This window comes from Calypte anna, chromosome 3, assembly GCF_003957555.1.
Source record: "Calypte anna isolate BGI_N300 chromosome 3, bCalAnn1_v1.p, whole genome shotgun sequence".
In the NCBI taxonomy this organism is placed as follows: Eukaryota; Metazoa; Chordata; class Aves; order Apodiformes; family Trochilidae; genus Calypte; species Calypte anna.
Window position 1 is genome coordinate 82,788,334 of NC_044246.1, and position 16,094 is coordinate 82,804,427.

At 40.6% G+C, this 16,094-nt stretch overlaps 1 protein-coding gene across 2 annotated transcripts; it reads left to right on the plus strand.

Moving 5' to 3' along the window:
* Nucleotides 1-389: 389 nt before the first annotated feature.
* PM20D2 (peptidase M20 domain containing 2) lies at nucleotides 390-16,094 on the plus strand. Of its 2 annotated transcripts, none has more exons than XM_030447844.1 (7): nucleotides 390-937; nucleotides 1,026-1,174; nucleotides 4,418-4,560; nucleotides 7,455-7,609; nucleotides 9,751-9,886; nucleotides 14,727-14,834; nucleotides 15,633-16,094. In XM_030447844.1, exons 1-7 carry the CDS (start codon nucleotides 485-487, stop codon nucleotides 15,833-15,835), a joined length of 1,347 nt encoding a protein of 448 aa, XP_030303704.1. In that variant the 5' UTR covers nucleotides 390-484; the 3' UTR covers nucleotides 15,836-16,094. The 2 variants fall into 2 exon arrangements, with proteins under 2 accessions (XP_030303704.1, XP_030303705.1); XM_030447845.1 differs by lacking the exon at nucleotides 15,633-16,094 and adding an exon at nucleotides 11,569-11,704 and having other exon boundaries at nucleotides 14,727-14,763.

A 16,094-nucleotide genomic window follows, 5' to 3' on the forward strand; every position in this document is an offset into this window, starting at 1 on the left:
GTTGGCCACTTTAAAACCTTCTAGTTGAAAAAATAAGGGCTATGTTGGAGAAAATAGGCTGTTAATTTGCAAGCACTGTGGAATTACGGCAGATTCTACACTCGGACTCTGGGAAATGGCGCGCAGAAAGTAGCTGAGGACTGAAAGGTGCTTGTCACCAGCATCGCGCTGTGGCTGACAGGATCCGCGAGTAGCGGGAAGGCTGTCCCCACGTGGGCGCAGAGTCCCTAGGGCACAACCCACCCTCCACCCCCTCCCGGGGCGCGCTGGGACGGGTAGTTCTGATCGGGCCTGGCAGACTGGTCGTGCCGGGGTGAAGAACTACATTTCCCAGGCTGCCCTGCTGCGCCGCGGAGGCTATAAATGAGGGCGGTGGCAGGCGTGGGCAGGTCACACTGCTGGGGGAGATGTAAGGGGGCGTTGCGTGAGGAGGAGAGGGGTGCCGGCAGGTGCGTGTAGACCCTGCCCGCCCCGCCGGTCTCTTATGGGGCCGCAGGACCCTCCGCAGGGCGGCCCCGCCGCCGGGCTGCCGCCGCTGGAGACACTGAAGCAGTGGGCGTGCGAGATGGTGGATCTGAACGCGTCGCGGCTGGGCGCGCTGAGCCGGGACATCTGGAGCCGGCCCGAGCTGGCCTACGAGGAGCACCGGGCGCACGACACCCTGACCCGGTTCTTCTCCAGCGAGGAGCTGCCGGGAGCCACTTGGGCCGTGCAGCCGCGCTACAAGCTGGACACGGCCTTCCGCGCAGACTGGGGCACGGCCGCATCTCAGGGCTCTCGGCCGCTCCGCTTCGCCTTCCTCTGCGAATACGACGCTTTGCCCGGCATCGGCCACGCCTGTGGGCACAACCTGATCGCCGAGGTGGGAGCCGCCGCCGCGCTGGGGCTGAAGGCCGCCCTGGAGAGGCTGCCGCAGCCCCCGCCCGTCGCCGTCCAGGTGAGAGCTCGCCTCCCGAGGCGGGGTGGCTGCGGCCCCGCTCCCTGTGAGCCGCTCGGGCGCTGACTTCTCCGAGTTTCTGCTGCAGGTCACGGTCCTGGGGACGCCCGCGGAGGAACAAGGAGGAGGCAAAATAGACCTGATAAAGGCTGGAGCCTTCGACGGCCTGGATGTGGTTTTGATGGCGCACCCCTCGCAGGAAAACGCGGCTTACCTGCCCGATGTGGCCGAGCACGAGTGAGTGAACGGGTTCAGGTGGGAAGGGTTGCCTTGTCATTAGCTTTTTTCCCCTCTCCGAGCAGGGCAGGTTCTTTGGAAAGGGACGAACTCAAGGTAGGGGACCTTGCAGCTGACCTTCAGACAAAAGAGTCTTTGAGGTAAAGAGCCAGGTCAATGCTCCGGATGCTCCGAGCCGTTCTTCTGAAGTGCTGTTGAGTCTAAAGATCCAAGACTGTTTTGAGATAACCATCATGTCTCCCCAAAGTCCATTCTTCTCCTATTTCTAGGCATTTCTCTGTTGTTTTGCACTTGCATCTGATTATCTTCAAATTTTAGAATATGCAGCTGGAGGGAGTCTTGTGGATCGCAGTTCTGGCTCTCTTGGCCACCAGGTCATGTAGTCCTCTGTACACGTTTTAATAAGTTTTGGTAGTGTTGCAGGTTTTATCTCCCACTTTTGAATGAAACAGCCAGCTTAGCCTGACTGCTGTTTGAATCTGGGTTATCTTTCAGCCTAAATTTAATCATGGCCACTTTATTAACTCTCAGGTAAACTTTTTTTTTTTTTTTTTAAAGTAGTTCTTGGTTTTCCTTCATGTTTACCCCCACTGTAAGTACAGACAGCAGTCGTACCTTCACTCAGCATTTTTTTATTTTGCAAGCTAGCAATACAACTCTTGAGAAATTATGCCTTATCTTCTTTTTATTAGCCCTGCTGTTCTGTGTCAGCACTTGTTTGTTTGTACTTGAAGTCACTTGGCTCACCTTGAAGTACTTCTTCCTGGATGTTCATAACCAGAATTGGATGCAGTACTTGAGATGGAATTTCCTTAGGTGTTACTCAGCTGATGCTGGGATCATAGTGTCTACTTACAGTTTGGGAGACATCTGGCATGTTAGGGGCTTTTCTCTTCAGTCATTTTCAAGCAGTCAACTCTTAGACAAATCCTTAGTCTGTAGGTACATGATTTCTTAAAAATACTTGTTTAATTTCATTCTTGCTCTGTCAGTCTGCAAGGCCATGCTCTTCTTCCTTAGGTATTGTAAACTTCTCCTGTTTTCAGTGCTCCAGAAGTAGTCTGTCAGCAGGTTTTTACATTTTATGCCTCAGTTAATAATGATTCTTGAGGTCTTGTGCTGTAGAGACTCCACTAGTAACCTCCTTGCAGTGCAAAAGTGTTTTCCAAGTATTACATTTGCCTGTCTCTGACTGAATTCTATCATATTTAAATACAACTTTTTCCATCTGTTTCTGACTTAATGTACTGACTGCTGTTTTCATCTTGGTTGTACTACTTTCCTGCACCTATGTGCTTGATTTTATTGGCCATCCTGCTTTTGCCAGTGCTATTCCTGATGGGTAATTTGCTGCTGAGTTTTATGGTAGTAGCTGACCAGGCTGGCAACACCTAGCCTTCTTGCTTAGCCAGACCTCTGCTGTAATATTTCACTGTGTTTCTGGAGAGTCTTAACTGATTATTGTTACATCCTTACTTCAGCTTGGCTTTTGGCTGCTGTAACTTACATTTATCATCTTTGAAGTGCAGTTTTCATTGATAGTTTTGCCTTTTTGTTCATTTCAACTGTTGCAGTAGCCTTTTGAATTTGATACAGGAAGATTGGGAAAGCTCCCCTTGGAGATGATGGTCTGTTGTAGGAGGCAAGACCTAGATAGCCTTTTAACATCGAGCATGGAGGAGACATGGGACCAAAGTACAGACCAAAAAGCTTACTATCTGCAAAAGCTTGAAATACTCAGCTTATCTTTTTATGTAATAATGAAAATCCAAAGGTACAAAGACTCTTTTCGTTATTAGTAATTGACCTTTTGGTTGTTTTCAAGGAATTGGAGGACTGGCCATCACTAAATTGCTAGTAGTGCTGTATCTGCAAACTTTGAAGCTGGCATGTACCTGAACTAAAATTGACATACAGGGAAAACTGGTGAATATGTGGCAAAAGTTGCTGATTTGTATTCACTTATCCTTCACCTAATCAGCCTATTCATTGTTCAAACAGATCTAACACCTTTTGCTAATATTCTTAAACTGGCTTAGCATTGCATTATTCACCAAAATCTGTTGGGCTTTTTGAGAGCATGTGACACCTGTGTAGCAACAGCAGAACAAGAAAGAAGATTTTTAAGTAAGAAGTGAATGTTTCTTGGGGGGGGAAAAAAAAAGATTGCAACATGACTTCCTGCTTTACTTTGCCTTCTTTCCATTTTTCTTGAGAATATCTTGAGATCTGTTCTGCCTTCTTTGTGAGCTGATTTGAGGAGTGTCAGTCTAATACCTGGGTTGTTAACGTATGGGGGTTTTTTATCTTGATTTCATAATCATAATATCTGTAAGTATGAACTTTGTTTAAATGGGACGTGTGTTTGACTTTGGAGCACAAGGGAGGATGAAAGCAGGCATAGTTAGTTTGGATTGCAGGAAGTAGCAGGTGTTTGCTGCAACTGTACCACTCTACTGTGTCCCTCTTTGCTATCCAGTGTTGTGTCCTGGTATTATCTTGCATCCATGGCATGGGTCAGGGCATGAGGGGTCAGCTAAGGACAAGAGGCTAAGCTGCAGCTGGGCAAGACAGGATGACAGGCAATTCAGTCAGCTTGTCCTAGGGGAGGGTAAGAGACAGCTTGTGTGTCTTTGGGGAACTCTGAGCTTAAGGGTGGAGTTTTTTCTGTAAAGGACTGGTTGTTAAGTACAAGCTGTTAAGTTAAAATCTCTAGTACTGATAAAAATATGACTTCTGTTATGTAGACATGGCTTGCATGTGATCCTAGTAGTATATTTCTGCTGTCCACGTTTTATTGGCATTAAAGAGGAATTAGGACAATCAACTTCTAATTTACAAATAAAAGTTTTCTTACCATCTAAGAATGCTAGTAACTAAGTCTCAGCACAGTGTTGGAGAACAATTTGTGTGTGAACAAGAAGTGCTGGAAACATTTAATTAGTATGTCATGTCTGTACTTGTCAGGAAAAGGCTGCATACCACTATCTTACTGGTAGCTCTTTTGCATAATTCTCTTTTTGTTGTTCCATTTTATTGATTTTTTTTTTTTTTTTTAGAAATCTTTCAGCCTCATCCCCTACTCAGAGTTCAGCTTTGCAATAGTGTAGTGCCAGGTAAATTGTTTGGTGTTCCGGTGCACAAAATCTAACCAGCAACATATTTGTGTGAACAAAAGGAACTTTTATTTTAGAGTTGTTTCAGTGAATGAAAAACAAATAAGCAATGCCTTTTATCTCCTAGTGTGACTGTGAAATACTATGGAAAAGCTTCTCATGCTGCTGCTTATCCTTGGGAAGGAGTTAATGCATTAGATGCTGCTGTTCTTGCATACAACAATCTGTCTGTTTTAAGACAGCAAATGAAACCGACCTGGAGAGTTCATGGTGAGATCTTCATTAAATCTAATGTCCAGCAAGTAAAGGTTTAGGCTGTTGAAATACTAACTTACAAAATCCCATAAAATATTTCATTATTTCACTACAGTACTATAGCAGCTTCAAATATTATGAAATAGCACCATTTAATTTAAATAGTTTGTCTGTGATCTTTAAAATCATGTCAGTGTTCAGAACTAACTTCTGAAGATAGGCTTATGGCTCACATTCAAAAGAGAACACTGGGAGAGGCTGGGAAAATTTTAAGAGCTGCTGTTCAGGAAAAACAAAATAACCTAAGTTTATTTTGATAGGTGGCCTTGAATTCATTAATGTACATGTGTTTGCATAGGTGTAAGATGAAAGCAAAAAATTAATTACCACTGCATGATTTTTGTGGTATACCTTCCATTAATTAAGTGACATTTCTGGAAAGTGTAGTGGGTGGTCTAGAGTAATGGACGCTTATTTGCTGAAGTATAAAAACCAAGTGATGGCAGAAGCCTCTATAGTTCTGGTTAGAAGCCAAATCAACTCAGTGTGCATTGTATTCTAATATTAAATATATAGTAGACAGGTCTTAAACATAAGACATGTTCACCATTAAGCTTAACTTGTACTCATTCAAAATCATGCATTTCTTTTTCTATAGTGACAAAGTTTCAGAAGTTGAGGTGGAAGCTGTCCTTTAGCTTTAAACCAGGGTTTTCCTTATGACACCCAACACAACTTTTTCCAGGTTGAAATTAATAATTTTTGCCATATCTACAGGACTCAGGAAGGTAGAACTGTTTATTTGAAAAGCTGGTAATGAGCTTAAAGCAATTCCAGAAATTCTGAGCTAATAATCATTATAAGTCTTAGCTGCTTGTGCTGTATAATATGTGTCTGTGTTTTTCTCCAGGATATCTGTTGGAGTCTGGAAGCTCTAAGACTTTTCACTGTGGGTCAAGATATTTGCAGTTACTTGAATGATTTTCAGACAGCAGGCATAGTCTTAGCTCTCCTATTGCTCTGTAGGAAACAAGGCACTTAACTATCAGTTTTGGTGTCTGAAACCTTTGTATTACAGGTTTAAGACTGGAAGTGCCTAAGTCTTCTACTGGGTCTAAGCTTCAAACCTCCAAACACTCCTTTCTTAGTTTCTAAAGGCTACATGAGTAACGTAGGAAAAAAAGCAGCTGCCATAAGAAACCTGATTTTCTAAATGGAAATACATAAAATGAGTGTATAAACAGGCAGAATGAAGGAAGTATACAGGAAGTATAAACAGGCAGAAAGAGTTTTAATTTTATGAATTCTTTCTTTACAACAGGGTGTTGGAGGTCTTGTGGTGCAGGCTTGCAGAAACAGCCATGGCTGACTTAAGTGATCCTAAAAATGTTAGTGTTAACCCACTAACAAGAACAGAAATAGTTTCCATTAGCTGAAGTTTAGAATTTCTCACTTGTGTTTGAACACTAGTTCAAATCCAAGCCAACATGTATTTGAACAATGTTGACTTGAGCTTGTCTAATATTTCATAATTTTCTTTCTTCTCTGCTCATGAATTAAATAAATGTTTTCCGCCTTGAAAAATAGGAATATGTATTTTTTTCTGTTCAAGAAATCGTAATAAACAAGCTGTAAAAAAAAAATTCCATCTAGAAACAGGGCAAGCTGAGTGTTATAAGTAGCATGCAGGCAGCCTACTTTTAAGCTGTCCAGTCCATATTAATTGATTTGAAATTTAAGTGTAGATGTTCTTTTAGACTGTACCCAGTCCCACTTACAAATGTGTTGGAAGACAAATGAAAGTTCATTAAGCCACTTGTTCTGATCAAACATGTGGTGTGTCTAGCAAATTTGCGTTGTTACTTGCTGATTTTCTGGTTCCTTCTCTGTGGTGTCTGTCCCTCTTACCTGCAGTGTTCCTTTTTTATGAACTAGTAATGATAGTGGCTTTATTCAACACAGTTCACTATGATTTTGTTTGAGGCTGGAATGATTTTACTTAAGGGAGGAGCTCATAGCCTGGATAGGTTTACTGCATCAGGCTTCAGTGACACATCAGTAGCACTGTACAGTATTTCCATCTAAAGGTGGGTAGTTTCTCAGGTTCTGTAGGGAACAAATCTCATTTCACATATATAAGTTGAGGAGAGGAGCCCAGGGAAACAGGCAGCCTGTTAAAAGCAAGGAGCTGTTAAAGCATTAAGAAATAATGTAGGCTTGAGGTCTACAATGTTGGTTTTTTTCAATTGAAATATCTAAATATTATGGTCTTTTATGGTAGTGCCTCTCATGACATAATTGAAAACTTACGTAGTTCTCACACAGTTCTTTGAGGGAACACTTTCAACTCAAACTTCACTCTTGAATAAAACTGTATATTTCACACTGCAGTATTTCTAAAGAATTAGTATTAATAACTTAATGAACCTTCTGTGCACTGCAACGCATACGTTGCCCCAGTATTGCTAAGAAATGCAACTTACTCAATTTCTCTCCAAACTGGCAAAGCGAGTTGGAAATGTTCTAGCTGAGGAAACTAAAAGCTGGAATCCAAGGTACTGTGTATAACAAATCTTTTCCAGTGGTAGCCAGATTTCTTTGACTCTCATGCTTTGAATTTCAAGGATAAAAAATGCTAGTTTGGCTTGCCTCTAGGTTTACAACAGAAAAACAAAGACTGCAGTGAAATTTTGCTGAAAAACATATACTTAATCTGGTATAATGAGGAAAATCTGTTCATGTACTTTATTTTTACATTCTTTATCAATTTCGTGCTCAGTGATTTGTTATTTTTTCTTTATTTAGTTCTTGACCAAGGAGTTTCATTTCAATCTGACGATCAAACATTTGCATTTATATGCAACATGCATTTATATGCAACTAATAACATGACTTTTCCCTTTCTGCAGGTGTAATAAAAAATGGTGGTGTGAAACCTAATATCATTCCTTCTTACACTGAACTAGAGTTTTATTTGCGTGCCCCTTCAATGAAAGATCTTTCTGTGCTGACAGAGAAGGTTGAGAACTGCTTCAAATCTGCAGCACTAGCCACAGGATGCAAAGTAAGAATATGTTCCTTGTCTTGTGTTTCTGTAATGGTGGAGATAAGGTGGGCCAGAATGGGAGAGGGAGGCTTACAGCATTTGCCTGCATGGTGTTGAGCTGAAGAAAAAACAAATGTCAATGGTCCTATTTGCTATGCTGTTGGCTTGTGTCCTGAAAGCAAGCTTTATTTTATAAATAGAATGCCACAGGATCATAGAATAATCTAGGCTGGGAGAGACGTAGAGATCATCTAGGCTGACCCTCTGTTCAGAGCAGGGCCTGTTGGAGCAGATTGTTCAGTGCTGTGTGGACTTATGCTTATCTCCAAGAATGAAACTCTACCACCTCTCTCAACAGTTCTCTACCCACCTCATAGCAAGCAGATTTTTCCTATTCTTGATACTGAGATGACTGAGCACTGGAACAGGTTGCCTGGAGAAATGATGGTGTTTCCATCCTTGGAGATGCTCAAAAGCTGCATTGATCTGGTTTGATCCTGTCATTGATCCTGTCCAGGACAACCACCTCTAGGTGACCTTGCTTGAGCAGGGGAGTTGGGCAAGATGGCTTTTAGAGTTTCTCTCCACCTTCAACCAACTTTTGTGGTTCTGTTGTATCTAGCAGGAATTTCCTTTACTTCTCCTCATATCACTGGGCATCTCCAAGTCTGGTTCTGTCTTCTCTCTACCCTCCCCATCTGGTAGCTGCTAGACAGCTTAATTTTCTTTTCTGACAGCTCAATAAACCAAGTTCTTTCATGGCATGTTCTCTGCTACCATAATCATCTTGGTGGCTTTCCCCTGGACTTGGCTCAGTCTTGAGCTCAAGAACACAAAGCTGAATACAAAACAGGAGATGGAATCTCACATGAGTTGTCTGCATCAATAATAAAGATATTAAACCATTAATAGCCCCAGTACTGATTGCAGATGGATGCTACAAGTAACAGGCAGCAATTTGATTTTTGTGCCACTGACTGTAACACGTTGAGCCTGAATGTCTCCTTTGTCCACTGAGCCAGACCTGCCAGAGTGAAAATCTAAGCTTGGTCATGCATCATCTGCTGTGCCATGAATCTGTGCTGGTTAGTAACAGTTGCCTTGTGATTTGTGTGCCTGAATGTGGGTTTTAGGAAGATTTATTTGCTCTATAATCTCTTCAGAAGTTGAGGATAGGACCAGTCTGTAATTTTGTAGATCCTCCTCTTGACTCCACAAGATGTAGGTGACCTCTGGCTCTCTTTCAGTAGCTGGAGTATCCCTCTACTTTCTGCCCCATTAAACTGCAGGTTCATGGAACAAACAGGTGTGAAAAACTGAGTGAATTTTTTTTTCAGGTGGCATTCTCATTTTCTTGCTTTGGGTAGGTGGAAATAAGTGTCTCTCTTATACCTGTTTCCAGCAAAATCATTACCTTGCCAAGAGGTGGGTTTTGTTTTTTTATTTAATGCTCTGTAGTTTCAGACCAGTGGCTGATACAGCTGTGAAAAGACTTTGCTTATCAGAACAAGTAGAGACAGTGTATATGAACATGAGCTAGTGGATTTTAAGGTCTATTTGAGGCATTAGGTGCTGCTTTGCTAGTACATCCCCTCTAACTGGGAAAGGATTTCAGAAAACATACTTTATGCAGAATGAAGTTAACATCTCTCTTGAATCTTGACATTGATATGTTTTTTACATTAATTTTCAAACTTTTTCTCTGTGAAGGCATCTTGTGAATGGGGCTGTCATTAATTGGAAGTGTTCTAAACAAAAAGTGGTAAAGTAGAAGTTGATTAAAGGCTGAATTGGTTTTTGTGTGGTTTAATAGTAACTGCAGTCAAAATCATTTGAAGGTGTTATAGGAAGTGTTTGCTAATTATTTTGGAGATGCTCTTGGTGAAATCCATGCCTCTGGATCCATGCCATGCAGTGAAATCCATGCCTCTTGTCTAGTGCAAGTTTGACAGAATATCATCTATGTTTGTCAGAGCTAATATTTGGCAGAAAGTTACATTTTTGAAAGAAACTTAGCACTTAAGTCTATTTTGATACGGGATAGACATGTTTAACTTTTCCAGGCTTTAAATTGTTTACATTAAACTGGCTCTTGTTGGTGAAAATTTTCTAATCATTTGGGTTTGGCTTTGTTTTTTGTTTTGTTTTTTTTTGTCTAGGTGGAAATAAAGGGTGGTGAAAATGATTATTACAATGTGCTCCCAAATAAGAGCCTGCAGAAAGTTTACAAGGAGAACGGAAAGAAGCTTGGAATAGAGTTTATATCAGAAGATTGTATCTTGAATGGCTTGTCAGGTAAATTGATTTGGATTTTCTGTCATGACTTAAGCCTAGATTGATCAATGCTTATGGGAATAAAATAATGGGGTAGAGGTAGGCTAAACATAGTTTGTTCAGAATGAAAAAGCCAAATTAGTAAACAGAAGCTCTTTAAAAGGATCCTACCTCTGTCCCGTGTTTCTGTCATTGTTGTAAAAGCTGAGAAATTTTCTCAAGGGATACGGAAAGCAGTAATTATTTTCTGATAATATTTCTGAAAATGTCTAGTAACAGTTTAGTTGAGAGGAGGGGTGCAAGGAGTGAAAGGTAAGAACTGTCTTCCTGGGGATGTGAGGATGTGGAATGAATTGTGGCTCATTCTGTTGCTTTGAATTACAGAATCCTGGTTTATGCTATGAATGATGATGAGATTCAGTTTTTAGGAACCTTGTTTAAAAATATTTTCCAGGCCTACATATAAACAAATGTACTAGCATCTAAGTAATATTTTAGAGGCTGTTTTTGAAGATATTTTAAAGTGAAAATTTAGGCATTTTAGCAATGCTAATTTAAACAGCTTTCCATTAACAGCTAATTCCATGCCTCTAACTTTAGTTCTTGATTTCAACAGATAAGTTTTCCAAAGGTGTTGTTAAAGTAGGTGTTCACTTCTGTGTCTTGTCTATGCCTCAAACTATTTCATGTTCTTGGTCTCTGAGGTTTGGTGATAGGAGTGTGAATTCTTGAATGCCCAGGTGGATTTCTCATGACTCTTGGAAGTGTTTTCCCAGAATCTTCCTAGAGGAGTTCTTTTAGAGTCTGTCTGCTGCTGGTGCTTCATAGCCTTCTCTGCTGATTGTAATTGTCTATATAAATGTTTTTACTCCACTCGTGTTAATGTTTTTTTCTCTTTGGTTGGAAGAAAAAGATTAAGTAAAAAAATTACTATTACAATTAATTTGACTGTGGTACCAGTCTTCCTTATCTTAAATGCAGATTATTTTTGGATCATTGAGATTTTGGTTTGTTTTGCATATTTTACTTCCCTTCCAAATTAAACAAAACCTAGAACACTTTCTCCAATTGGCTCATTGTTTTCAGTTTAAAACCAAATTATAATAACATATGGATTTTATTTTTTTTTTTCAGTATGGTGCAAATAAGACCTACTATTATACTCATTTAGCCTAAGAAAGGTGATGAGGAACCTTATTTAGAATGCTTACTGTACTGAAACTATATGGAGCTTTGCACTGCCTCCCTCAAACCACTGTATTAAAGGTGAAGATCCTGAATCCTGGTGTTCTTGCTGGTCCAGAGGGCTTAAAATGAACGTAGTAGAGACACCCAATTGAGACAGTGCTTTCATATGTGTGTTGCGTGACAAGATGAATGCTAAATGCTTAACATGTTAAATGTTAAACTGAAACCCTATGCCTGTGCTGTCCTTAAATTGCTTGTCAAATGTCAGATGGTGCTTGAGCCATTGCCTTTTTGTTGCATGCTGCAGTACACTTCACTGAATTTTCTTTCCACAGCTGCTTCTCTGAATTTTTGTAGTGGGGATTGAGGAGTGGTGACCAAGAGCTGTCTTCAGAAACACAGGGGTTGAATTTTGTACGCTGCCCTTTTTGGGAGGGGGCTGAGTGTTCTGTCTCATCTTTTTCCAGACCTGGTATTTGTTTAGTTTTCATATGGTTTTCAATCTTTTCTTTTAGGATATCAGTTGCTTCTGTTGAAAGGGAAGGAAGATAGCTCAGTTGCTTCTCCATGTCTGTGCAGCGGCAGAGTCATTAACAGCCGAGCATACCCACTGCCAGCTCGACATGGGTATTAGTGCCTGTCTGCTTACAGGTATCTCTCTAGGCAGCTAAGCATTATGAAGAGTTCCTCTGGTCCATCAAATCACACTACCCTTCTGTGTGCCTGGTGCACACTCCAGTCATTAGTCACACAGCCAGGGTGATGTGAAATTGTCAGTCTGAGTTAGCTTCAACCACGTGCAGTGACCTGTTATCTCCTGCTGGTAGCATAGGAACAGCGTGGCCAGCAGGTCCAGGGAAGGGATTCTAACCCTGTACTCAGCGCTGGTGAGGCCACACCTCGAGTACTGTGTCCAGTTCTGGGCCCCTCAGTTCAGGAAGGAGATTGAGGTGCTGGAGCAGGTCCAAAGAGCAAGCAGGCTGGTGAAGGGATCCAGCACAAGTCCTGTGAGGAAGGGCTGAGGGAGCTGGGAGTGTTCAGTCTGGAGGAGGCTCAGGGGAGACCTCATCACTCTCTACAACTCCCTGAAAGGAGGGTGTAGCCAGGGGGGGGGTTGGTCTCTTTTCCCAGACGACTTTCAGCAAGACAAGAGGGCACGGTCTCAAGTTGTGCCAGGGGAGGTTTAGGTTGGATATTAGAAAGAATTTCTTTACGGAGAGGTGATCAGACATTGGAATGGGCTGCCCAGGGAAGTAGTGGATTCTCTGTCCCTGGAGATATTTAAAAAGAGACTGGATGTGGCACTCAGTGCCATGGTCTGGTGACTGCAGCAGTAGTGGATCAAAGGTTGGACTTGATCTCAGAGGTCCCTTCCAACCCAGCCAATTCTATGATTCTATGATAGTGCTGCTACAGGATATTGATACCCTTCTTAGCTGAAGGATCCACACTTGTGATAACTTACTGTGATATTTATAGCATTTGTAGTGCTGCTACAGGATATTGGTACCCTCCCAAAGTTGCTGCAGGATATTTATACCCTCCTTACCTGAAGGACCCACACTTGTGATAACTTACTGTGATATTTGTAGCATTCATGGAGTTTGCTGGCTTCTGGTGCACAAGACTGATAGGCTTATACAACTCTAAGAAGGAGCCAGTACATTTTGGAAATAGCACTTTTGAAGCTTGAGATTGTATATTTATTTCCTGGAGTCTCTGTCCATGTTTGTTGTAATGCTGACTTCCATTATGTGATTTGAAGAGGCTACAGAAGCATCTTCACGATGTATTTTTGAGAGGCTGAAGCTCCCCAGTTCCATTCTATTGAAGATGGTGAACAAGTCTGTATATTGCATTGGTAACTGTGGATTACTTATGCTTCTAGAAGGAATCCAGATCTGTACATCTCTAGTAAGCATATGGTTCCAGATGTATGGAAACCACTGGAACATCTGGCACTTCAAACATGCCACTAGGTCATTACTTCTAAAGGGTGTAACTTTTTTCTGATAGAGGGGAAGTTTTGACTGTTGTGTCTTTATTACCAGCTTGCCTCAATTTTGGTTTGGTAAACTCTTCATTTTACTGGAAAATACCAAGTTTAAATCCTTTACATTCAGCAAAAATAACTTTTAAACTGGTTGTGCATTGAGAGTGGATGTAAATGTAAGTGGAATTACATGATGGAGAGCTGAGATGCAAAATTTCTAATGCTTCATTTACTGAGTGAGAACAGCGAAAAAAGTCAACACACTCTTTCTAGCAGTTTGTGTATTAGACTTAGTAAGGCAAGTCTAGAACTCTTGGTGTAATATGGAGTAGGCAGAATTTATAGACTTTTGATTTGTCTTTCCAGGCTGACCAGAAAAATGGATCAATAGTGTGGATTACTGAAAATTAGAATAACTTGTTGCTGTGGCAAGAGTTGGATTTTCTTCAGAATGCACACTGAATTTATAGGAAAAGATCATGTTTTTGGACAAACCTTGCTACTTCTATTTGTCTCTAGGCAGAGCAAATAGCAAGCTGGTCTTGTCCTTTCATCACACGAAGTAGGCTCTGTGGACTCACTTTTAATATCTACAGGCCTCCAAGTAAAATCTATACTCTTCAGTCATTTCATTACTGAGTCATAAGGTGTTAGTAATATCTTCTCTCCATGAAGTATTATAATACAGTGGTGATGTGATGTGTTACAAACAACTTAAAATGTTTGCAACAGTCATTTTATGTGCCATTGCTAAAGAAAATAAAAGCCTTGCAGCTCTGGATTGGCCTGAGAATTTCTAGAGATCTCAGTTGGTAGTACTACACTGCTTTTACTTAGTTTTCCCTGCTACTAAAAATATTTGCTGTGGTATCTGACTTTCACAGTAACTGGTATGTTGATTATCTATCTTCTAAATGTGATTTTAACAAATACTGAATGGATTGTTTGTTTGGGATTTAGAAAAGCACTCTAGAAGTAGTTGCAGACTCTTGGATGATTTACTATAAAGGATCTGTTACTTCTGGATAGGTATCCTTAAATAGATAAGGCAGTATTGTGAGAGATAGGCACTTATCTCTCACGAGATAAGGAATGACAGAATCATTATAAAAATCTGCATCATTGCTGTCAAGAATTTTTTTGTCTACAAAGTACCAGTGTTGTGTCTGGAATGTAGTTTGTTTAAAGGTAGATTGTTCCTTATTCAGAGTTCCCTGTCTAACACTGAATATTTGCACACTGATGAAAAGCAGGAGTTGCTGGGCCTGCTTCTAAGGGCTGTAGCAGGAAAATAGCTGAACTGCCTGAAAAAACAAGGTTTGCAGCTTTCATTGTTACTGAGTTTCTGAGACAGTTCACTATTGGGAAGTGCTTGATAAAAAAATTAACAGTGAATGAATTAGGAACATGCTGATACACGGTCCTTGCAGTCCAATAACTATTTATTGATTTGAAGCCCACTGGAGAGCAGCATCTGAAGATGACTAGTTAGATAAAACATCTTGGTGATGGGAGATTTTTGTATGGATAACGACTCATTAGAAATGCTTTTATTTTAGTATTTGGGGCAATTGATACTCTGTTTTAGTGATAGGCTGGAGATATCTATCATACATTTTCTTACAGCATTCAAAACTCTTCTACATTTGTTAATTAAGAAAATTTCTATGCTGATTCTAGGTTCCACAGACTTTGGAAATGTTACATTTGTAGTCCCTGGCCTTCATGCTTATTTTTATATTGGCTCTGATGCATTAAATCATACTGAGGAGTACACAGAAGCTGCAGGTGAGTGGAAGTGAAGTGTGTTAGAGGTTTAGATGTAGAACTGCTGGCACTGTAGGGGCTGGTTGCTTATTCTTCCCTACAGCAAGTCTAGAAGTTGTACATATTTCAAATTACAGACGATTAAAGTTTTCTCATGCTTCTATGGTATTTCAAAGGTACAATGTAGTAAATGTATACAAGTGTAAGTAATAGATCTGAAATGTGAGTCATGTGAATATGTGCATAAAAATACTGTTACTTTCTTCAAGCATGATGGGATCTGAGCTGAACATGGACCCTGAAACAATTAGCTTAGAGGCTGACAAAATGCAGAATTGCTATTTTTGTGTTTAAAGTTAATATATATATATGGAAGGATGACAACTCCTCATACTAAAGGCCTGGCTTAGTATTCCATCTCACTGGAGGAAATTCGGATTATCCCTAGCAGAAAGGATCCCTAGCATCCCCATTCAGAATAGCTTCTAAACATGAACCAAAAGCTAAAAGTGATTTTACTCCGAGTGCACAGTATTCTGGGAAAGAAACGTACTGATAAAAAGAAAAATGTGAAGACTTCCTGGTTTTGGTCCTGGTTGTTTTACATCAGTAGCAGAAAGTTAAGTATTTGTAAGTGAAACTTTGTTTTGAGGCAGCAGAAAATAGACATACTTTATGCCAGCAGATTTTCAAGACATTCTTCTTGCCATTGGAACATGAAGATCTTATTTTATAGAATATGCCTTGTGTGGTAAGCTAGTGGTTTGCAACTAATACAAGTAATCTAACCCGAAATCTCTCTTACATTTTTTTCTGCAGGGTCAGAGGCTGCACAGTTCTACACTTTGCGCACAGCAAAAGCTTTGGCAATGACAGCACTGGATGTCATTTTCAAGCCAAGTCTGCTAGAAGAAGTCAGGGAGGACTTTAGACTGGTGAAGCTAAAAGAAGAGGGGCAAATAAATCCTGTAGAATCCAACAAAGAATCCATTGTTGGCACAGAAGTGTGTGCATCACACTAAACTTCATTGAATCTCTCACAGTAGGATTATCCTAATGGAGATGCTGTACTTAAATCCCAGAAGGAGCTGGATAAACACATAGCTGAAGAAATGTTGATTTTAATTTTTTTTTTTCATATTAGGAGAAGCAAATAGTATCATTGCTTTAAAAAATGTGCAATTTCATCTAGCTGTAATGTTTGCATTTGATATGGGGATGAATTTCAGAGAGATCTCATATGCTGTCTTCAAGTTGCAGTGCTGAATAAATGACAGTGTT

What these genes read in the sequence shown, in the direction of transcription:
- PM20D2 (XM_030447844.1), top strand. Translation starts at nt 485, where the DNA reads ATGGGGCCGCAGGACCCTCCGCAGGGCGGCCCCGCCGCCGGGCTGCCG. An exon ending in CCCCGCCCGTCGCCGTCCAG is followed by an intron (nt 938 to 1,025) that starts GTGAGAGCTCGC and finishes TTTCTGCTGCAG; the next exon opens with GTCACGGTCCTGGGGACGCC. An exon ending in TATCTTGAATGGCTTGTCAG is followed by an intron (nt 9,887 to 14,726) that starts GTAAATTGATTT and finishes TGCTGATTCTAG; the next exon opens with GTTCCACAGACTTTGGAAAT.